This window comes from Athene noctua, chromosome 8 (genome assembly GCF_965140245.1).
Source record: "Athene noctua chromosome 8, bAthNoc1.hap1.1, whole genome shotgun sequence".
In the NCBI taxonomy this organism is placed as follows: domain Eukaryota; kingdom Metazoa; phylum Chordata; class Aves; order Strigiformes; family Strigidae; genus Athene; species Athene noctua.
In genome coordinates, this window is record NC_134044.1 from 21,629,823 (window position 1) to 21,653,474 (window position 23,652).

Sequence of the window (23,652 nt, forward strand, 5' to 3'; positions counted from 1 at the left end):
CTAAATGGTTCCTAAGCCAGTTTAACTCTACCAGGGATCTGGCACTCTTCAGAAAGAGCCAAGATAGAATAGTGTATTTTTAGCCTTTTTTATGCCAAAGGAATATTGCATCACATATAGAAGTGACAGTAAGGACACTTAACCGTAAGACACATTTATACAAACCAGTGGGGATGCTAGCTTCAAAGTACAGGCAGAGCATTGCTTCAACTGATCTCCTCATAACAAATATTTTATGTTGCTCTTATGAGAGTGTTCAAGAGGGGTGTTTAGAGAGGAAGAGATGGGGGCAGAGACACACACCTCTGGTTTAGAGTCAGGAGTGCCAAGACAGTAAGACCTCATACTTTTAAGAGTCTATCCCATAAAGCTCAGAAGTCAAGAAGACTGTACTGCACATTAAGAAAAACTATTTTTCTTGAGTGTGGGTTCAACAAGTCTTTACAATATGAAAGTGTAGGAAGAAGAAACATTTAAGCTAGTAAGCAATAAAAACCCCTGGAAGTCTCAAGAATGAAAGAAACTATAGACAAGATTACAATAGTTACGAATCAGAGAGCTGAAAAGACTAGTGAATAAAGATTATTTCGAAGTAAAATTGTCAAGTCTAACTAGGCAGCTAGTAAGCATTCTTCTCGTTAAGAGAACATCTCATGCGGAATCACGTAAGTAATCTGGAACTTTAATATATATAGAGTCTAATTCTGATTTCATAGGCTGTTGTGAATCCAGTGATTCTGATGAAGTCAGTGTTATACCAGCAGAAAGTGAAATCAGAATTTCTCAAAGACCAGAACCTACAGATTTGGTTAGTGTATGGAGATACACAATGTCTATATCCAGTTTCCAGTTGGCTTCCCTTTATTAAAACACAGATGTAAAAAATAAACCAAAAAAACAACCCAGAAAGACCACACCAGCTGCAGGGGTGGTGAGCTACATGTCATTTTGGACAGATAGAGCCTTACCTAAACTGAGACAATTTTCAGCACGAAAAAAAGATACAAATTCATTATTTGTATGAAACATGTATTGCAAAATTAAATTGGGATTCAACAATCTGCAACAACATCCACAGCTATATAGTATTTAAAAACATGTGTGGTTCTTTTTCAAGTAAAACTAAAACAAGAGAAAGAAGTTTAAAAAAAAAGTCTTAGAAGCAGCAAGTTACAATTCTTTCTGTAATACCACACCATTTTCATTAACTTGAATCATTTTCAAGATGTCAAAGACATCAACAAAATAGTAATTTCAAGTGGCTTTTTTGATACTTGTTGTTTGAATGGGTCCAGCCCAGGTCTGCAACCTGTACAGACATGCAAAACAGGAGAAATTCACAATTATTATTGAGAACAGATGTTGGAACATGCCAGTTATAAAATGACAAAGCAAAGAAAATACCTTCAAGTTGTCAGCAAACATGGGCTACCGACCACTAAGGGCATTTATTATTTTACATAAAAAGGAAAAGTTGGAAAAAAAGACAAAAACAACCCTCCAAACCATCAACAGCAGGATCATCACATACAAAGTTCTCTACAAGCTTGGTATTTTCTATATTGCCCTTAATATGCAGGTTTATATCTTCTCCACAAGATACCAAACCACTAACAGTTTTGGTTTTATTTAAATTTTTCTTATTTTAAAAATTATGCTGAAAGTCTGTTTCATCTATGAAAAAAACTACAAACGCACCCTTTCAGAACAGAGAAGTGTGCATATATGTCAGTACAGGTGCTTTTTCTGCTACCTTTAGGTAAGCAAAGAATATATTTTTTAAGAACTAATCAGCAGCATCCTGTTCTGTCAGAATCAGTTTCACAGTTGAAAAAGTTACTGGTTTTAAATTTTTATTTCACTAAATCACCATTTTCTAATGCTTTGTAATAAAACATGGCCCAATCCTGGGCTCCTTGCTCTAGTTGTCCTATTACAACGTACTGAAGGAACAAGGTGTTCAGATTCAATTCAAGCTCAAAGTAAGCTACTTAGTGTTTTATGCAACTGATTCTCAGAATAAAGGGAACATCTTTTGAATTTCCAAATTCCAAGCAATCTCTGTAAAAATCCAGAGCTCAGTTACAGGTGCTTTCAGAGTCTGTAAACAGATCTTATTTCTGATACCGAGAACAGGTGACATCCTCTCATTTACACCAATCTAAGTAAACAGTACCTCCACTATCTTCAGTGAAGTTACATCAGCACAAAACTAGTGTAATAGGATAAGGTAATTAGGACTGAACACTCTGAAGCTGAAAAGGGGGTATTTTTTTTTCCTGAAACACTGGCACAGTGTTTTTCAAATGCCCATCCTGGTTATAGTAAGAACAACTGCTTAAAGCCCATGAGCTTCTCCTACTCTTTAAAAATGTTATTTAAAAGGCTGTAATTATCCCAAATTGTATGATGTCTGTATCGCTATGAAGTTTCCTTTCTTTTATTATTTGATATTCATAACAACTTCTACAGCTGAGCACAGCATTTAGTTGCAGTAACTTTTGGAAACAGAGCCTGATTCCTCATACCTTTCTGTTTGTACAAAAAGGGTGCAGAACACTGTATGCTTGAACTGAAAGACATTTATATTCATATTTACAGAAGTAAATGACTAGGAAGGGGCAAAGTACAAAAGAAGTTGGGCTCATAACAGCCAACAAATTTGAGCTGATCTTTTCATCCAGGCTGGAAAAGGCTGACCGTCTTAGATAAACGAGGTAAAGCATTGTTTCAATACCAGATAAGTAAGGATAAAATAGCACCTAATGTGGCGTTTGTGCAACAGTTTTACTCAGTTAAATAAAGAGTTACAGCCAACAGGGTTTCAGATTTTGTGAACTAAATTTAAGTTGAAACTAAGCCATGTTTTAAGAGCGCTAAACCAGTAGTGTGTTGACTGCTAAGTAATACATACAAGGGTAATTTTGCTCTGGAAAAGTATGACTAAGGTTAGCAGGAGTTAAAATATTCATATGAACAAAAAGGAATATGTAACAGTCAATGAAGAGAGTAAGGGGAAGTCTGACTACTCCAAAATATTTAGTAGAACTAAGGAAATAAAACTTCACATTCCCCGTACTATTCTTGGAACTTCTGTAGTTTTCACAAAAACAGGTTTCCCCCACAAGATCAAGTATCCACACATGCAGTAATCAACTGCAGGATCTTGACTATGAAAGTGTCTTGAAAGACCAAAGTCCTGGCTTTACAATCCCCAAAGTCTTTCATAACGTAATTGATTGCACATTTTTAATATATTACAATTTGCTAAACAAAGCCAACCACTCATTACCTCATCAGTACAGCCTGCACAAAGTAGTGTTTATTTATATACTTATATTCTAATCTAACACCAGCTGTCAGCATATTTTATATTACATGTGGTATTGCACTTTCTGAGTGGCACCTTGGTGCGTGTTTGTAAGTGAATAAGCTGAACCCCCGAAAGCCCCAAACCTTTGGAATTCACTCCAAGTGCTGCCAATCTAGCAAGTTTAAAATGTTAGGGTGAACATCACCCACAGAATCATGGGCTTCACTAATTAAAGAAACCTGTTTAAGAATTAGAAAAAACAGTCCTACCTGAAGTTGTGCATAAGGGCAATCTGAAATCCTTGGTAATCCAAACAGTTTCAAAAAGTGGTGCCAATTTAATTGATTGCACACATTGTAATTGTGTTAGAGGACAACAACTAGATTTACAAATACATATTACACACACACACAAAACAGACAAATCTATAAAATGTTTGGTAACTCCACATGCTTTGAGCTAGCCAAGGTATCTGCTGTATGTTGAACTGCTTATTACTGATCATGTTGAAAATCTAAATTGCTATTTCTGATGTGTCTGTTACTGGATTAAACAACGAACTTCCAAAGGAGGAAGAAAGAGGAGAATTGGTGGACCCAAAGACTGAGGGTTTAAATGTACATTCCTTGAATAGCCAGCATATCACTTCAGTAATGTGAAGAGCGATGCCCAAAATTTTTTGAAGAGACTTAGGACAAGTTCACCTCTGGCATTAGTGGGTGTATCTGCCACTACTTCAATGGTACTTGTGTCCTCTTTCACCAGGGCTGAATTTGGTCCTAGGAGCATATCTGGTCACCTTCAGTGACGTTAATGGAAACGGGAGTCTTGGACAGATAGAACTGGGCTGCAAAATTAAAAGAGTGAATATTGGACAAATCATGTAAATAAAGAATATATATTAATAATAGTTCCTATTATATAAATAGCCTTTATAAAAAAATAATCTTTCAATAATTTTAATAACTCACCTTTCTTTAGGTACTGGAAAACATGTATGAAAAAAATCTATTCAGTTCAAGTTAGATTAAAGCAAACCTAAGATGAACACTACAACTCTCTGTTGCACTAAACCCAATTCTGACCATTCAATTTCCAGGTTAGTCAGTTTTTGGGGATGATGGGGACTTTCTTTGTGACAGTATGAATTGCACCCCTAGAAATACTGAGCAGAAGAAACACCATACTAAATGGGCCTATTTCCTACTGCTTTCAGAAACTGTGCAGATGACGGACCCAGAAATCAAAGGGTCATCTAAACCCCATAAACGTTAATGCCTCTGAACACATTTAAAAGGCACTGTCCTCTCACTACTGTTTTTAGATCTTTGAGCTTAAAATTCCTTCCATTCAAACTATGCTGCATTTAAGTACTTGCTATCACTTGAATTCTCTTTCCACTCTTCTCAATCCAGCATAGTCTCTACCTGCTGTACCAGATCTAAGGTAATGTGTGATGGACTCTATGTTCATGCTAGCACTATTTTATTTTTCCTTCTAATTTATCCTATCAAATGAAAAAAGAAAACATTCTTCCAAGTTCACCTTTTTGGGCTTAAGGCATAACATGAAGTCACACATCATACTAAAGCTTAATTTTTGAAGTGTACAATTGTAGTGCTATCTGAAACCCTGTTTTACATTATTTTTCAACAGTTGTCTGAACAGTTCATCTCTTTTCTTGCCATAAATTTTAGTGTTGTTCGTGGTTTGTGCAATTCCTATGCAACCAGTCTTTGCTGCTAACAGGTATTAACAGTGCAGTACCCACAAAGCGGGCCATCAGTTCTTGTTTTCTTTGCTTTCATTTCAGTTCAAAGCATGTTGCTTTATTGTGTGGAAGATCCAGTCCATTTTTGTTGTCCAGCCACCATGGTGAGCATCATTCATTTGCTTCATGAAGTACTCAAGAGCTTCCTGCTCGGTTTTGTCCAATGCAAGGGTCTTTCGAATGTATGCAATATCGTCAAAGGACTGCAGTTCTGGCATTCCTGAGCCAAGCATCATGGAGAAAAGGTTTATGAAGAGATTGGCATGCTGCCGAATTGCTAGATAAGCCTTATAACACATCTCCTGAAACCTGGAAGAGAGAAGGGAGGCAGGGAAAGCTCAACGTATGTCCTCATTAGATGACATTACTTCACCTCCAAAACAGTTTTCAGGCAACTGGACACTAAAAAAGTAGACAGTCTTAGTCTAATAAGAACACCATAATGTTGCTGATAAAATATATCCATCTTCACTTCTGTAAGAATTAGTAGTGGTCAGACTAACACAATAGCCAAAATGAAAACAGGCTTTCTAGCCTTAAACCTCATTTGCAATTCATGCAAGCATTCAGCCCAGGTTTATGACAGTTCAGAGCCATTTTAGTCATTGCTACTGACATTTCAGATTTCAAAACACATTTCCTGATATACTGCTGCAAACAGTGCTTTCCTGGTTATTATCAGAGATGCACTTCTCTCCTGTAGTTTTATGACGGCACTAGCTGTTGCTCCTTAGATATTCTGGTGAATGCATTGAAGACAGGGGCATTTGCTGTACCACAGCATTAGGTGAGAAATGCCTTTTTATGCTGAAATCAGTCATTTAAGTCAGGTTAAGAAAAAATATATTTGAAAAGATCTCCACAACAGCATTCAGACAACACTAACAAAATCTGTTCTCCCCTCAACATAATGAAATTAAGATTAAAATTGAAACCTCTCAAAGGCTGAATCTCTGGAAAAACAGATACTAAGAATGAATACAGCAACAGATTTTTTTTTTTTAATATTTATTACTATTTTAAAGTTCTCCTTTCTTGGCAGGTTCTGCAGAGTGTCACAAGCTACACAGGCCAGCTGAAGAGCTTATATCACAGTAGTTATAGGAGAGCTAAGCATGGCTGAGTGACCAGCAATGCTCTGAATGCGCATTATGCCTGACATTTAAGAGATCTCAGTTTGATATTTAAGAATTCTCCAGTTTTACAGTTATGCAATCCCAAGAGGGCTTTAAGTATTACATAAAAAAAATTCAGATGTTTTAAAATTTATCTTTATTCACATGTGTGCTGACCCTGCAAAGCTAGAGTGAGGTTTCATGAACTGAAGGCCATGTTAAGTGCTAAGATCCCCTACTGATTTACAAATGGAAGGCTGATCTACAACTGAAGAATTAAAACATAGCCACTGCAAGCCAATTAAAATACTACTTCTCAGTTAAAAGGTCTGATTATTAAAGGTCACCAGGAGTAAAGAGCATTTCAGGTACAAAATACTCTAAGTTAAATGCTTAAAAAAAGGCTCACCTTTCAAACTCCCTTGTTTTGGTACATTCTTGGGCTCCTTTACTAATCACTATTAAAAAGTCTTGTGTTAAGACAAATGGCACACGTTCTCTTTTATAACCAAATTTTTTCTTCTTGTGATCGAGGAAGTGCCCAAAGTCAATGTGAAATAGCTTGGAAAGACAGAAAGGTATTTTAAGATTAGTAATTCCTTCTTTAAATGATGTTATAGTAAAACTGATATTTACTCATACTTCAGATGGATTTTTTTTTTTAAAAAAAAAACTGCCTCAAGGTGAGAGATGACATTAAGCTATGTTATTAGGAAAACATATCTTACTTGTCCATCGTCTTTTACCATGATGTTACTATTGTGGCGATCACCAATGCCCAGTATAAAGGTAGCAACACAGTAGCCAGCACAAGAACGTGTAAACAAGTCAATAGCTGCATCATACCTGTTGAAAACAAAAAAAAGTAGACAATTTCCTCCAGATATTCTAATAATACAGAAGTGCAAATTTTCTTCTTTTTCTTTTTCCCCCCCCCTCCCCATTAAGGAAGGCCCAACTTTTACCATCTTCTCTAAATGAAGCAGAGTTCCTCAACTTTATCACTTTATCAAAGTATGGAAGAAATTCAGCATACTCTGAAAACAGTAGTACTTACAGTTAAATCACAGAACAGTAAACTAGTTATTAAAGTCGCTGTCCTTTTGAAGTCCAGCAGTTTTCATTTTGATGAGCTACTGTTAAAATACAGATTTAAGCCATATCTTCGTAGTTATACCTCCAACTTACACTTTACTGTTGAGAAGTCACACAACCAACCACTCAAACTCATTAGAAGAGCTACAAGCAGGAATAATAGGCAAACAAGGGCAGGAGAAAAAAACAAAGCACACAACAAAACCACCAAAACAGATGGGATATAATTTCCCACTTGATGAACTACAGTTGTCTTGAAGTCTCCATCAAAAAGAGAACACGAACAAGCAAAACAAACAACAGGAAGTCTTACATTTCTCCTTTGTTCTTGTCCTTGAGCCACTGATGCAACGTATGGCTGTTGAACTGCAATGCTCCTTTTAAGCCTCCTTTACACTGAATCTGCATGATCGTATGAGAGCTCCTCACTACCTCGATGAGTCCCACACAGTCACCAATAGACAAACAACCATACGGCAACATCCTGTAAGATGAAGAGTTGATTTTGTTTTGGGGTTTTTGTTTTTTGGGTTTTATTACAGAGTTAGGTTTTCAGACAGCAAGCAACAAACATGTTTGATAACCCTTATCAGATGATGAGTGTCATCTGTTTTGTTAGGACATGAAAATCTGTTTTAATGTTTTACAGGTGTATAATCATTAGTCTTGTGGAAAAAACCACACCAGATATTAGTACATTAACATGCCAGACATTGTATCCACCAATGTCATTCTTCAATTTTGTATCAGGACAAAAGGTTAAGGCAAAATTTTACTAACATGTTCTCGGAGGCCTTGGGGAATACACTGGAAAAACTCTTAAGGAGGCATTCAGCACGATTTAACAAGGTCTATTCAACTACATTCTAAGTGAAGTTCTAGAGACAGAATCTAAGCATTCAGAAAACAATGTCAGGATTTCATGGGTTACCGTAAACAAGTAGCACATAACATTTTGTATATAAAACCAGCATGGGACCTTCAAAACTAGTTTCCGAATAGTACCTGAACATATTACAAAATTGTAACTGGAATCTACAGTCAGCAACATTACAATTTATCCAGATGTTAAATGGACTAACTCTAAACAGGTGTTTATTCAGGGACTCTTTAAAAAGAACATCATAAATCACTTTTTTGTAATCTATAAGTGAAACTCAAAAGACAATCTCAGTAGCCCATTTTTCTCTTTACAAGTAGAAGAAATTAATTCTTCTGCCTCCCTTTCCTTTCACCAGTCTCTTTCCTTGCCCTCACCCAAAGTCTGTACTTCTTGGTTTTCTCAGATAAAGTGTTTTGAATATAACAAGTCAAAACCAATCATTTATTTAAAGACTGAAAGAAACATGGCCATTACCATGTTTAACATCCTCTGTTAAAAGATTTGGGAAAGGGAGTCATGTACCTAAAAGCAGATCTTTTCTCTCCTAAAGTTTCCTTTTTGGAGTGAAAGTGTCACACCCATAGAGTAAAAACAGCCTTCTAGGAACACTGGAGTATCAAGAGTTTTTCTGTGATTCCATGGTAAAAAAAAAAAAAAAAAAACCAAACCACAGAAAAAAAGCAAAGAACCTGTGGAACACCACTGCAACATGTAGCCAGTGGCAGTGCTGCTGTGGAGGTGGGCTTCTCTCTGGATTAACAGCGCTTTATTTGCAGGTACTAAAAGTGTATTTGTATCTGTCTACACTTGCATTGTTAGGTAAAAGTTTAATTTGAAGGTTAAAATGAAACAGTGAAATCCATCTATTTTCTTAGGGATGTGGCATGAATTTTGGACTGTTAGACTTTCTGTACCATAGACACATGCAGTTTAGGGGCCTTAGTTGGACGCATTACAATTTCTAGATCCTCAAGAGATTTTCTTTTTGTCCATTAGTGTAATCTGTAGCTTGCTCAAGATTCAGAGTCCATCAGCTGCCTCATCCTGCATGCTCATGTCAGTCTTTCAGTACAGCAGATGGACAGCTGGGAGTTTTGATTAAAAAAAACAACAAAAAAAACAGCCTATCACTTACACCGTATCTATTCAACTTCTCTTCTAAAGCTCCATGCTGCATCTTTAAAAGAACGGTGGCAAGATGTGGGAGAGGACATGTTTTTGCAGATTTCCATAGCTGGCTACTCTTGAAGACAAGAGCACTGTGAAGTGTAACTCTGCAAACCATTCTTGGACAAAGCCATAATTCTGTCACTCATCACAGTACTAGAGACAAAATAGTTGCCCAGGTGCATGGGAGATGTAGACCAATAGGTCCTTTTGTCTAGGTGATGAGGATATGAGAACTGGGGGTGCAAAGAACATACTCGGTCTGACAGTGCAGAGGCAGCTCTGTTACACCACAACCTAAAAATCTACCATACGGCAAACACATATTCGGAAGTGCAACCTGTCTACCATCAGTTTTCCCAAAGCAGAACAGTTTATACTGAATGGCATGCCACAGAAACTACTGTACCCCACAGACTATTCAGAGGTGCAAAAGCTGCATGAACATCAGACTGGGTAATACCTACTTTGTGTACTGAAACGAAGATACCAACTACAAAGAGTCATTGCTCGACAGGGCTGCAAGTTTGGCAACTTGTTCAAAGCAAATCCTACAGATAACATTGGTAGCGTGGCTACTGTGTGCTAGCTCTTGTAACCATTCCTGGTATGTAGATCCCTCATACCTGCTAGAATGAGACTGAAGTATTTCTTCAAATACAATTTTATCTTTATGGAATCTAGTAGTTTAGCTAACTGAAGGCTATTAAAAAAATAAATTAAATTTAAAAAAAAAAAAATCACTCTAACATGTACAAACAGGCCTATTTATAGCATTTCATTTTATTACCCTTGGGAGAACAGAAGCAATCTGTTACAACAAACCAATGCAAAACCCATTAAGAACAGTATTGCTTGGGAATGACCTCTAATGCTTACCGAAGATCAAGACCCTGATTTTGCCAGATGTTTTCCATAATTCTAATTATCTGAAGTGTCAGCATGTCCTGACGCAAGTCTGGAATAGTCAAATACATAAAGATGGCAAATTTCGTAACACCAGAACACTTTGTTACATTTTATTTTACTTTTCCCCCAAACAAGTATGTCTAAAAGAAATGAGGCTTGCACAGTTTAGTGTATGTTTTGTTCTCTCAATAGAGAACAGCGTATTTTAAGTAGTTGACAATGAATATAAATTTGTGGTGGTGATTTCAGAGCTGTTTAAAAATATATACTAATACCATGACAATGGAATTACAGATTTCACATCTAATATCTTAAAGACATTTTCAAGGAAAACACCCAAACATAAATGGTTATCATGTTCCACCTCAATGGACTGAGCATCTTGGAACATACAAAATTTGTACATGACAGATAAATACTTGCTTGTGCATGCTTATTTTTTCTGGAAAAGAAGACTGCTTTGCTCAGATGTGTTTTTAAGGTTTTTGGTCAATATATGTATTTTATATACCTTGAAAAAATACTAAACGGTTGGTTAGGAAAATGAAGAGATATATAGCTTTTGGATTACACTTATTTTTCCTTACCATCTCCATTTTTAAAGATTATTTCATTGTTCTGAAATAACAGTTCAGACATAATATCTGGGTTTTCCCAGTTCAACCACAGTGGCCTTTTTGCAGATGACATTATCCTGCACTCCTCAAGCCTACAAAAAGAGATAAGGTTTCTATGAAACAGGCATAATTTGATTCTCACAGCATGTTCCTATAATTCTACTCAGTTCTCCCTGTTTTGTTTAAACTCTTTGAACTAGTATAAAATTAAAGATGCACGGGTAACCAACAATCAACCACTTTTACTTTCAGCTCCAAATTTAAATTAATAAGTGTAATGTTAACCATTTGCTAAGCACAACAGAAAAGCTGGCTATACTGTAAGTTTTCCTTTGGCAGGGCATGTTCCTTACAAGTGGAAAAAGGACTACAGTTCTTGTCACCGTAAAGGAACAGCTGTCATGTTGTTCCCTAATTTGTTAAACCATTACATTGAAACTACTTCACTCTTTATGAATTACTCTTCTACAAATTTTATTCAGTTATTGTTGAAGATACTAACATTTAGTATGTTAACATTTAATCTTAACATTGTGAATGTTAACATTACTAAGCATTACTTAATTATCTAGACAAAACTTCAAAACTGAAGACAATACCGAAGATTTCCCAGTTGATGCGCAGGATTAAGAGGAGAGATAAAACCTTGTAAGGCATCCATAAAATCTGGCCGTCTCATTTGTTCAACAAGAAACTTCATCTGTACCTGATAAATAATCACATTCAGGTTTTGAGAACACTAGTTACATGTAAATAAGAGCAAGTATCAGATTTTAGCTTTAGCTTTAAAGCATGGTTTTACACAGTTCCAACATAGCCAACTCTGTTTAGTCACATATTACACAACTTGAAACCCTTAACATTAGTTCTGTTGCCTTAAGAGGCAGACAATGGCAACACACACAAAATATTACAGCTTCTAGGTTAACTATCTACTATCTACTGAAGTTAGCATTAATACTTTTCCAGTTAATAACATTAAACACAGTTCTAAGTAATCCCTGTGACTCAACAGCAACAGTTTTGGTATGTGGACAGCTTATAATACCTTCTGGGTCTCATCTTTTTTTTCCTGCTTGAGAATATCTGTGAGGTTAATTAACTTCTCCATAGCTTCCACCTGCCTGCTCAGATGCTTTAGGTACATTCCACATGCTCGACAATAGGACTCCAGAAGTAAACCAAACCTCTGACTTACAGTTTTATTGTGCATTTCAGACCTACACAGAGAGGAAGAACAGTTATAGCTTAAAGACAAGACTACACAGAGCTGCCAAAAATGAAGCTACACCTTTACCATCTTCCTGAGGGCTGCTTATGGATCCCTCTTTTCAGGTAAATAATTTGTATTGACCTCCCAAAACTCATCTCAGTTTGACTGGACTTCACCACTAATGCAGCACAGGGTTTATAAGCTTTTCTCTCCATTCCTTCTTGCTCCATCCTGTTCTTTTCTACCCCTTGGCCTTTATTCAAGAATTCATGCTTCCAGAAGCTGTAGCAAAACTCAAGCTTTCAATTCAAGTTCCAGATTCCTTTGCTGGGAGCAAAGCTAACCCGTTTCATTTTCTCCTTGTCTCATTTAGCCAATCCCAGGCTGTGGCCCCACAAGTTTCCTTGTTCTTAGCTACTCTCAGTCTTCATAGAGTCGTAAAATACATCCCCCCAAACAAGTTAATGTCTTATGCCTGATGTTTACCAAGGAAAGTAGGAAACCAAAAGCACAACAAAGACTCCTTGATCCTATTTCTGTGTCTGATCATACTATCTTAGAACAGCTTTTTTAGGAAAGACCTAGCTACAATCCAGTATGCTGTAGGCCAATTTATGCTCAGCCTTCTCAACACCAGGAATTACAAAAGCTCATGTTATACTTAGTAAAAAAGACCACTGAGATATTTTGGTTATCATCAAGCTCTATAAAGATGTTAATAAACCTGTATGAGCAGTTATTTTCAAAGCCTTATCTGGTCAAATTGGGTTGCTTTCTTTAGGCCTCAACCATTTGTAAAAATTTTCTAGAAGAAAAACTGGTGGGGGATCTGGCATACAAAATAATGTTCAAACAGCAGAAATCTGTGAAAGTTGTAAACAGCTAACAATATGGGAGACTTCCTTAGACTGTCCTGCTTCTAGAACAATCATCATTGGATAAAAAGAAGTACAAGACTAAGTATTATTAGCTAGTTTTTGAAACTGCAAGGGATGATTTAACCAATAACTCTTAACCAATATAAAACAAGCTTTATTTTAAGTGGTAGTATTTCCTGTAAAAAGGACATCTAGTGTGCCATGCCTTTAGAACAACTATTTGTTTACAGCTAATAGAAATCCCACCACCACTAGACATGATATTAAGCTTACTTTAAATGCCAAAAGAAGAAATGTCCTATCCTTTGATTGGTCAGTGCTTTCTTGAGTAAAAATCTCACAAGCTGATTATCTAAATACTGTTCATATTTCAGAACCTAGTTAAGAATAAAGAGAGAAAAAAATATCAGCTGCAGTTATTTCTATGAACAATATACAGGTTAAAGGCAGTTAAATAAAAAGCAATCTATGTTTTACGTTAAATTTTGTAGAATGACTGATCTTGGTATTAATACTTGCATGTGTTAGGATTTGAACAATATCTGCTAACAGTGCTTTGGCTGCCTCTATTTCAGGAACATACCATCTGATGCTTCCTTTACTGTTACCAAATATTTTAGCCTCAACTTGCTCAAAATTTTGAGAAGATGCTTCTGCTCATCCTTTCCCCATATGTTAGGACAGCTGAAATAGCTGCCTGTTCCATTTGGTTGAGCAGTTTTGCGTCTCTGCAAAATTTTGGCATTTAATATCAACAAGCAAAACCACAGCACTACAGAACATGAACTACATTTCATCTCCTCCTCCTAAATAATCTGCAACGCAAACAGATACTTTTGATGACCTCTTTTTCAAATCATTTAACTTTTGATGTATTTTTAACCCTTATACACAAGACATCAAGTGTACCAAAACACGTTATATACCTGTACTAGCTGGATTAAGTACTGAGACAGTTTGTCATCTGTCAAGTACTTCTCTAGACACCGAACTGCAAAAGCTCGCACCATTGGGTCTGGATAATTACAGTCCAAAAGCTCCATTGCTTGCTCTGGCTTGATTGGAGGCCAATCTTTTACCAAACAGTACATCTGTGGACAAGAAGTCCAAGCACATCACACATTTGCATTGATTAGGAAGAAGTTGTAATACACAGCTGTTAGAAGGTATCATCAGACAGACAGAAACTGCATCTGAGTAGAAGCTGTTTACTCATCAGTCCTCTCTCAATAAACAATTTGGTATTAGTTGCCAGCTGACTTTGTTATTTTATCCACTATAAAAAGAATGAAAACAAAACCTCACATTTAACTGTAATTGACAAATTAACAACATAAGTCAATTATAGCAGCAATTTGATCATCTAAGTTTTCATTCAATGCATCATGCACACATAACACATTTCTACCTTCTAGAAGTTTCTTTAAAATACCATATTTTAAAGCTTCTCCGATACTCAAAATCAGTTCAGTACTAAATGTTACCTGGGCCACTTCATCTCTAGAATTCCATTTAACAGACAAAAGTAATTTGGGTAGAATTTCTGGAGTATTCACACAATAGTGTCTGCAAAAGAAAAAAAGTTGTATGTACAAAACATAATTTTTGCTTTGAAAACCATCTATTGTGTTCCCTCAGTCTTGCACCTTTTTCTTCCTTTGTCAGCAGAATCTGATCAATACCATAAGGTGGTGTCAGGATCCGTGCATGAAGGCAATACTGCAGTCATGGAGTAAATGTAAACTAAATTCAACAACTTTTCTCCTTGGACATGCACCAAGACATACAATGCAGATGCTTAAAAGCCTTTTCTAAAACACTAACTCCAACAATACAGAATAAAGGAAGCAAAACCCAAGACACTCATGACAAATTTGAAGTGAATGGGGTGAAGTTTGACTGTGGCAAGGGTAGTTCTTTGGTTTGGTTTTTGTTTTTAAATACCTGTGGCTCCAAAGGAAGTCCTTCTCTTGCTCAGTGATTTCAGACAAAGGATCTCGTGTACATATGGCTCGCAGTTGCTCCTTGTCACTTTCTCTTAATTCATTATCTCTAGCTATTCTGTTACTCTGCAGAGAGAAAGTGGTCCATTAACCTCCACTCATTCCCTTGTTGTCATAAAACATACATGAAGTGAAGCATTTTAACAGTATAGCAACACCTATAGCCTATATCATGTAAACACTATCCTGTTTCCTTTTGTTATAACTGAGGACTTTAAATTTAAAAATATAGATATGAAAGACAAGGCCTTTGATTTCTATAACTGCTTTTAGTCACTACTGGGACAAGAAGAGGTACATTTCAGCTAGATCAGCTGTGTGGTGAAACAGTAGCAGTTGACATCTGATGAACAACATAATGTAGCACAAAATTAAACCGGTCATTTCTGTCTCCAGTTTGGAGACTGCTGAGAGTTGATGAAAGGAGTGAAAAGGAATCAAAAACTGAAGCAGCAGAATATGGGGGATGAACCTAGGTAAGTAAGAGGTAGAACACTTTAGGAAAGCCTGAGTGACAGTAAGACTGGAAAACATTATCTAGAATTAGTATAAGATACTCCCCTGAGAGCACAGAAGACAGAACTGGCACACACTGAAACTAATTTTACCTAGGACTTCATTTATGGGAACCAGCTTAGACCAATGACAGAGGTATTGAAACTACTGCTGCTTGATTTTTCACAGCTCCTGTGCCAAGTTCAATTATTCTCCTATACTTTCCATTTCTTAGTTAATGTGTTTTCCACAAAGCTACATACGAAATGCAGTTTGAGGTTTTGACTACAGAATAAATTCCACTGCAAAAAAGAGAAATCTTAAGCAGCTTATGTTACTGCCTTTAGTATAAAATACAACTGTAATAAACAAGTTTGACACTTAAGATAAAGCCATCCCAAAAATTCTACAAGAGTTGAACAGCGTTTTTATAGTGAATTCACATTTTTCACACCTGTATTATACACCTACTACTACAAAAGAGTAAGATCAACTCTTCTAGGTTTGAATTGTTTAATCTGTAGAACCACAGTATTTGATCTCTTGTTTTGCTCTTTCCCTAGGCAATTTCTAGAAAGTTCTATAGAAAGTTTGGCTTCAGGTCTGAAGATACCACACATTAAAAGATAAAGGGGACAAATACAGTGCTAAGAGATAGTAGTGACATTCAAACTTGTAATTTAATTGATTTAATGAAATATGATTTAGGAAAGGATCAGTAATAAGAGGATTTTAGCAGACAAGGAGAGTTGAAAGCAAAGAGCATGAATAACGAGAGAGACCAAAGCAGTGATAGACAGTTTGTTTCCCTGTCAACTTAGTCATTGATGTAAATAGGCTGTCTCCATATTTAACCCCTATGACATCCTCCTATGGTATTGTAAGGATTATCACAAAAAAGACAATAATTTGAGACTTTATTTTACCTCAGATTTATTTTTTTTTATATTGTAAACTTTAAGTTGATCATTACTTCGTCAGTGAAGTAAGAGCTTACTCTCCTCACCACTTTATTTTCACCTACAGATGGAACAAAACAACAAGTTGAGGACATAAAGTGCCCAGGTAATGGGTTGTGTTATAGCAAAGGAATGTTATTTACCAAGAAGTCAGCTGTCCTTAAAACGCTTAAGAAACCTGCAGCACTGCTCCGGTGCTCACAATACATATCATAAACAGATACACCACTCTACGATGGACATCTTGCAGAGTATCAAGAAAAATCAAATGCCTACAACCCTTTGTTCAAGATATGTTGAGGTGGGACTGTTATAAATATCACCAGAATTACAAAACATGAAGCTTGCTGACACCTACGCATTTTCTGGCACAGCGAAACTTTCCACCCTGAGACTCTTCTTCACACAGACCACAAAGCTCTCTTGGGGAAACCTTCCAGTCTTTGAACCAGCCTCCAGAAGAAAGTGTAAAACATACGAACTAATTTCACAGCCTTGTCTTTAAAACACGTAGCATTTTCAGCTTTACTGCTTTTCTTCTCTTCTCCTTTTAATCATCAAAAATATGCTTTTAAGAGAGCTCCAAACCTCACCAAAAACTCAACTGTCAACACACATTTTCTTCATGGAAGAGAGGAGATAAGGACCACACTCAAGTGTATGCCAACCAATTACTTTAGAATTCCATGCACTTACAGTCATAACTAGCCCATTAAACAGCCAGTAAAGAGTTAAAAGGACCTTTAGGTTATGAAAGGAAGCCTACCTGTAGACATGAAACTGCAACAAAATAGAAGAGTATCATGGAAGGAGAATTACAACTTTTGACAAGTTAAACTAAGTAGTTTAGACATCTGAATTAGCAATATAAAATCACCAAAAAAACCCTAGCAGTTTGCACAGTAGACAGTTTCTTTTTAAAGTGTTCTGGTTGGTCAGTTTACTGGTAATATAAAGAAATGAGAATATATTACTCACTTTGCTAAACACAAAAAAAAAATGGATTTCTTCCTTTCACAATAAATCAGGAGGCATGAAAAAGTTTTATCACAAATATACTGAGTAAAACAAATAATACTTTTGTATTTTAGAAGCTAATCTTGAAAGGGGAGTTTGTCTTACCAGCCCTGCATAGCTGTAGTTAAACCCCAGTTCACGTGATATAGTCCAATTGGCATGTTCTTCAATCACTGTCATATCTGGAAACTTTACAGGATTGCTAAACCAATCAAATTCCAGCTCCAAACATGGAGTTTCCTATGTAAAAGGAATTTACATTATTTTTTCTGTTGAATTGTAACACAGCACATTTTGAAAAATGCACTCCTAAAGAAGAAAGTGGCATACAAATACTTACCTTATTAGGATTTGATCCAGTAACACCAATAGGATTCAACAAATCCTCCAGCCCATGAGGCACTGCCCAAAGATTCAAAGCCATTTTCCCAGATACAAGAGTATCTGTGTAATCAAACATGTTTATATTTCCCCAGGCCAATGGGCAGTGCTCCTTAAAGAGATTAAAAGATGATTTTTTCAGTGTTATCTATTAATTACTGCAGAGTGAGCCAGAGAAATAACATTTTCACCCCAGAGCAAGCTATTACATCCCCAGATTTGCTGAAAGCAGGTTGTGGAAGCTGCACTGTATTTTTCTATGAGTGACTGTCATGGCAGTCATTTTGCAGAATGGTATCAAAACACTTGCAAACACATGCTAATATTTTCCCCACATCAAAATAACTCAAGCTGATGAAGAGAAAGTTTATCAAGGCCTGTAGTGACAGGACAAAGGCCAACAATTTTAAACTTAAATTAAAGAGAATGTGTTCAGGTCGAATAAGGTTTGTTTTGGGGTTTTTTGGGGGTTTTGTTGTGGGTTTTTTTGTTTTGTTTTGTTTTTTACTGTGAGGGTGGTGAGGCCCTGGCACAGGTTGCCCAGAGAAGCTGTGGCTGCCCTCCCTGGAAGGGTTCAAGGCCAGGTTGGACGGGGCTTTGATGAACCTGGTCTAGTGGAAGGTGTCCCTGCCCGTGGCAGGGGGTTGGAATTGGGTGATCTTTAGAAGGTCCCTTCCAACCCAAACCACTCCATGACTGAGTCATAAACCTGGTTGTAGACAATATATAGCACCTATGACACACACCCAAACCCAGAATTTAATGATGCTGGTGGCCAGAATTAGATACCATATGTAGATTCTTAAAAAGGACTATTTAGGATCTTGCATCAAATGCTAAAACAGCATAAGATTTCTTTACTTTAAAAAAAATCAACTCTAAACTTAAGCATAAATATTGCTTTTTTTAATAAATAGGTAAGTTACTTATGGGTTTAGAAATTTGAATTTAAAAGCACTTGCACCTCAAAAGACAAGACAGGATAGACACTATTTACAGCATTGAATGGCTAAGCTTTTTTCCATGTTGCTTAACTTCTGGCTGAAAAAAAGTAGTCACATGAATTAGATACAAGAAAAGAAAAACCCTTATTTCAATCAGATTCGAATCAAAAATTGCACTGAGTCATTGCGAGGACAACATTTACCAGACATCTTCCCAAACTTAAGTAGCTTTTGTGTGTTAGCGTATTAAAGCCATGAAGTATTTTACCTCTTTAGCACCCTTCCGGCCTTTAACAGAACAGATAGAAAGGCAGAGCCGAGCAGCACGTGGAAGATCAGGAATGTACATATCATATGATAGCCATTCATTCCATCTGAGAGATTTAAAAAGCAGAATAAAACTAGGTTAAAGGAGAGCACAGAGACAACTGCAATCAGTGAACAGTTAAAACTTAAAAGCATCTGTTATATTCCCACCTAAACTGTGTATGTGCATGAAGAGTACACCTTCTTTCTGAGAAAGGGTCCTCCTACATACATTTGACCATGTCTACCCTTTCTGGGAGTGGAAACTTCCCCAATTAGCCTTCCAGCACCAGCACCGTTTAAAAAGTCATGCTGGATTCAATTCCTGCAAATTGACTAACAAGTTCACTCTCACTCTTGCAAACCTACTGACTGCAACTGTCAGCTTAGGTATAACCTGAGGATAATGGATTTGTGTATGTATAAGGTTTAAATTGTGAAATATTTTTCGTTTCAGGGGAAAAAAAGCAAGTGGGAAAAAAAATGTGGCCTAGCTTTCAGAACTCAACTAAAGATGAATTGCTAGAAAATAAAAATGTAACTGCAAGATGGGAATACAAATATAACACAGCAATCAAATACAATATTCCTAACTGACAGTAATAAGAGCACAGATTGGTTCTACAGGAATACACATTTTGTTTTTGTGAACTTCTCTAAGTAGGCTGTATCTCTCAATTGACAGAACTGTGCTTTTGAAGAGGAACTTCTGAATACAGTTTATTTTCTTAAGCGGATTGCTGTGCTGAATTTTCTCAGCTGGAAGAGCCAACTGTTTCCAAGGACAGCATTAATTTTTCAACATGTCTGTAGCTACTAAAAGCAGAGCTTTACAAAGAAATAACTGTCCAAGCTCTTCTCTAAGAAGAAAGAAACTGGCAGATAAAACTTCAATTCATTTTTCTTGTGTGTTCATTTCATTTAATACAGATCTGTGTTATTACATCCATGTTTTCAAGTCACATCCATCACCACATTTCCAGTATTTTCTCTCTAAAACTTATCAGTTGAAGTATAGCTATCTTTGGGGAAACAGAGGGAGAGGCTATTTTTCAGTAACTGCATGTATTATTAGGCATTCTAATTATAACACTTAATCATATTAATAGAAAATATACAAAAAATATTTTTATATTTTGAAATTTTCAAAAACATGAAGTCAGAAGATGCAAGTCAAAAATTACTTCTGAACACATAGTTTACATCTTATCCCAGCAGATGCTGAAATTTCACACCTCCTTATTAGTTAATGTTACAAGCAGAAATTCAACGTCTTTCAGATATCTTTTCTCAATATGTTTATATATGCTCATATAAAGCTTCTGTTTTGCATCCTAATGGCACTTTTAAGTTCATGTGATTTATTTTTCCACTTAATGTTCACGATAGGTCAAATCTCCTGAAAATAATCAGCCCAGAGCTGGCAGTGACTTCCATGTTAGCAAATGATACCCATCTCTCCACACTCGGTGGTTCTGCTTTAGTACAGCCTATACATCACATTGCCTCATGCTGAAGGTGAAATCTGAACCTGCAACTGGAATACCTGCTATTGATCCAGTCAAAAACAGAGCTCAGCCACCCAGAGCTATGCTGATTTCACAGTATTAATGAGTAATTATATTGCAGTTTCAGAGGCAACTGCAAATGCTTGTGTAAGACAGATCTGTTCAGTAAAGAAACTATACTATTATATGCAACAAGACAAAATACTTATGGTTGAATTAAATTAATTCTATTTATAAATATAGGGTTAGGTAAAAACATTCTTGCAAAACTTAAAGGTAGGGAATTCCCAGCAAGGAGTTCCACCTGAATAATGGCTAAATCAAGACTTTACTCCTTCAGAGCTATCATGATGTCCTGGAAGTCAGGTTCTCTGTAGTTATTCAAGTGCTCAGCTTACCTGGGATTAGAACAAGGCACCCTTTGAGTATTCACATTATCACACAAAGGTTCTCCTCCATGGTAGATACCTGTTCTAACATAGATCTGAAAACAATGTTAATGTTAGTACTATCTTTGAAACGTTACTATAAACCATTTTCACTGCTATCAACTTATAGTATGATTACAACATATTATCCGCTAATTTCCATCAAGTAAAACACAAAACTGAAAACCAAACAGCCCCAGCACCTTCCAACCTAAATTCATTCATGCTCTGCAAGGTGTGAAGCATTATATATAAGCATACCCTTCTAGAAAAAATGTTTTTGTCTTTTTCCTCATTAATTGCAAAACCAGTCCTTGAAAATACAATAGGAAACTTGAAATGAGCTCTAAAACCACCCGGAATTTATTTTCAATTCTTCCTGTGCCAAACTATAGTGAAAGAAAAGACCAAACAAATTCTGAGAAAGTCAGAGTGCCAAGCTTGTAGTATGACTTCAATGGGACTGAACCTTACTTGCCTTTCCTCCTTGATCTTCCCATTTTGAAATTGAATTCCCTTTTTGAAATCCAAGACAGCAGCCCACTATCCAGCATGCCCTAATCAAAAGTATTCCCAACTACTGTAAAACGTTCTTAGACATAATAATTGTTTAGAATATAAGTAACATGGGTTTTGTTCTTCTATCCATTACACTCTCAGCTGAAGCGAGCTATACAAACTGAGTTCTGCTCCCATCAGGTAAAATATTTAGCTAAATACCACAACTCATGCTTTTTAAGTAGTACATAAAAGTTTTCAGATGCTAAAAAATGGCTGCATTTTTGTAGAATTGAATGCTTAACTTTGTTATTTAAAGTGGTTTAGTTTTCTAATACGTTAAGTAACTCCTCTTTTCCAGTGTAAACACAGAACAGAAAACTCAGGAGGGAAACAATGAGTGCCTGAAAACCACATACAATGCCATACAGCATTTGCCTTACCTTGTCTATATCCCTGATGTTCACATTTACATAGGTTGCACAGAGGATCCTTATTCTGAGAGCACTGTTTATAGTCCAGAGGGATTTGGCTGAAGCTTCTCCATTCATGTAGGGTGTAGCTGTAGAGATACGTCTGGAATAAGATGGCATTGTAAAGGTGTCCAGTGGTAGCTGGGTATATAGGCTTTCCTTAGCCATCAGCATCAGATTGGGCATGCGACCAAGCATTATACAGCTTCTTATATACTGCAAGAAAACAAAACTAAAATTCAGTATGCTATCAAGGTGTATGTTCTTGGTAATCTGTACCTAAAAAAATTCAGGAAAATATAAAAGTGTATTTAAAGAGCTTATAATTGTTCCTGTATGTACACCCTTTAGTGTTTATAGTTCCTTCAGTGGCATAAATATGTTGTTGGGTAGGATCACACAGCAGTGCTGCATACAGATTTTGAGAGGTGAATAACATCTACAACAGTGGAAGGTTGAACTGGAGATAGAGGACAGAGCTGACAAAATGACAAGTCAGGTTTCTTGTAGTGCTCCTTGGCTCCAGGACAAACAATGCAGACTGCTTCCAGATTAGAGCAGTTCCTGGAAGCAGCTGAGCTGCTTTTGCATAGCATGTTGCTTAACTAGTCTGAGGTGCAGACCTAGCACAGGTGACACTGATACTCCTAGTCACAGGCAGAGAGCACAAGACAAATGGCAGACACACTAATTTTGGGTTCGGTTGTGCTTATTACCTTATGCTCAGCACTGATCCCGACAGACTCTAGCTGTAAAACTATGGTGTCCATTCAGGACTGAGAGCCGAGAGCATTCAGTCTAGCAACAGTACCACAAAATACAATGTGTTAAGACAGGTCCAGCCCTGGAGTGTAATTAGGAAGCTCTTTTGTGACACAGTAAAGGCATAGCAGATACTTCTGAAGAAACCACGCTAGATCAAATAGGTCTAGTGTTTGATCTCAAGATGACTGTGCAAAATTATTCATGTATGCCTGCACTTGTTCCACAGCTCCCATAGAACAGAGCTGCTTTTCCCATTACTCAGGATGCCCCAGCCCCCTTCTCTCCTCCACTGCTCTGGAGAGCAGATCAACAACCATTTTAAATGAAGGAATGGAAGCTGTTTATTGAAACAATACATTCCTCAAAGAGGAAGCAGCAGCAGTCTGTCAGGAAATCTACAGGGTAACATTGTTGTCTGCTCCAGAGGGCTGCTCAGATGCTCTGCTGTCAGCAGTTCTGCCTCGCAGCCCTAACAAAAACTAGTCAACGAAGGACAGAGACACAAGGAAGACTTACAATGGTTTATGTAGTGGTGGAAGTTTATCACTCCTTTAATAAGATCAAAAAGTTTAAAGATGTAAACAGGAAAACAAATAGTTTGTTTAGATTTTTCCCACCCCTAAAGGGGGAAGGGACAAGATTCATAGTAGCAATGGTTGCCTCAATTTAACATCTGATTGAGTTTCCCTTTGTATTACATCAACCCCATTCAAGCATAACTCACCTCTTGCCATCGGAAATCTAGGATATTTCTGAAAGTACCTACCACTGATATATCACTAATGTTAGAGGCAAACTACTTCACTCACCGAAGAAAAATTACACTAGTGATAAATTCCAGTTTGAATTATCTTTTCTCCTCCCCTCTCTTCTGAAGCACAGACTGCAAATATGCACACTACACACATGCATTA

The 23,652-nt window shown here is 36.7% G+C and overlaps 1 protein-coding gene across 5 annotated transcripts in view; it reads right to left on the reverse strand.

The window, feature by feature from the left end:
- Nucleotides 1–1,424: 1,424 nt before the first annotated feature.
- PIK3CA (phosphatidylinositol-4,5-bisphosphate 3-kinase catalytic subunit alpha) overlaps nt 1,425–23,652 on the reverse strand; it is a 42,965-nt gene continuing 20,737 nt past the window's right edge. For 3 of the 5 annotated variants that reach the window (XM_074912469.1, XM_074912471.1, XM_074912470.1), the window contains 17 exons: nt 21,944–22,189; nt 20,973–21,058; nt 19,029–19,134; nt 17,776–17,928; nt 17,541–17,675; nt 14,906–15,030; nt 14,446–14,527; nt 13,888–14,052; nt 13,235–13,338; nt 11,919–12,090; nt 11,470–11,576; nt 10,841–10,962; nt 10,224–10,302; nt 7,608–7,778; nt 6,928–7,045; nt 6,609–6,760; nt 1,425–5,393 (listed from right to left, as the gene is read on the reverse strand). In XM_074912469.1, the coding sequence (XP_074768570.1) occupies nt 5,123–5,393; nt 6,609–6,760; nt 6,928–7,045; nt 7,608–7,778; nt 10,224–10,302; nt 10,841–10,962; nt 11,470–11,576; nt 11,919–12,090; nt 13,235–13,338; nt 13,888–14,052; nt 14,446–14,527; nt 14,906–15,030; nt 17,541–17,675; nt 17,776–17,928; nt 19,029–19,134; nt 20,973–21,058; nt 21,944–22,189 (2,394 nt within the window). In that variant the 3' untranslated portion in view covers nt 1,425–5,122. The remainder of the gene's footprint in view (nt 5,394–6,608; nt 6,761–6,927; nt 7,046–7,607; nt 7,779–10,223; nt 10,303–10,840; nt 10,963–11,469; nt 11,577–11,918; nt 12,091–13,234; nt 13,339–13,887; nt 14,053–14,445; nt 14,528–14,905; nt 15,031–17,540; nt 17,676–17,775; nt 17,929–19,028; nt 19,135–20,972; nt 21,059–21,943; nt 22,190–23,652) is intronic. The other 2 variants (XR_012634073.1, XM_074912472.1) reach the window with 2 other exon arrangements.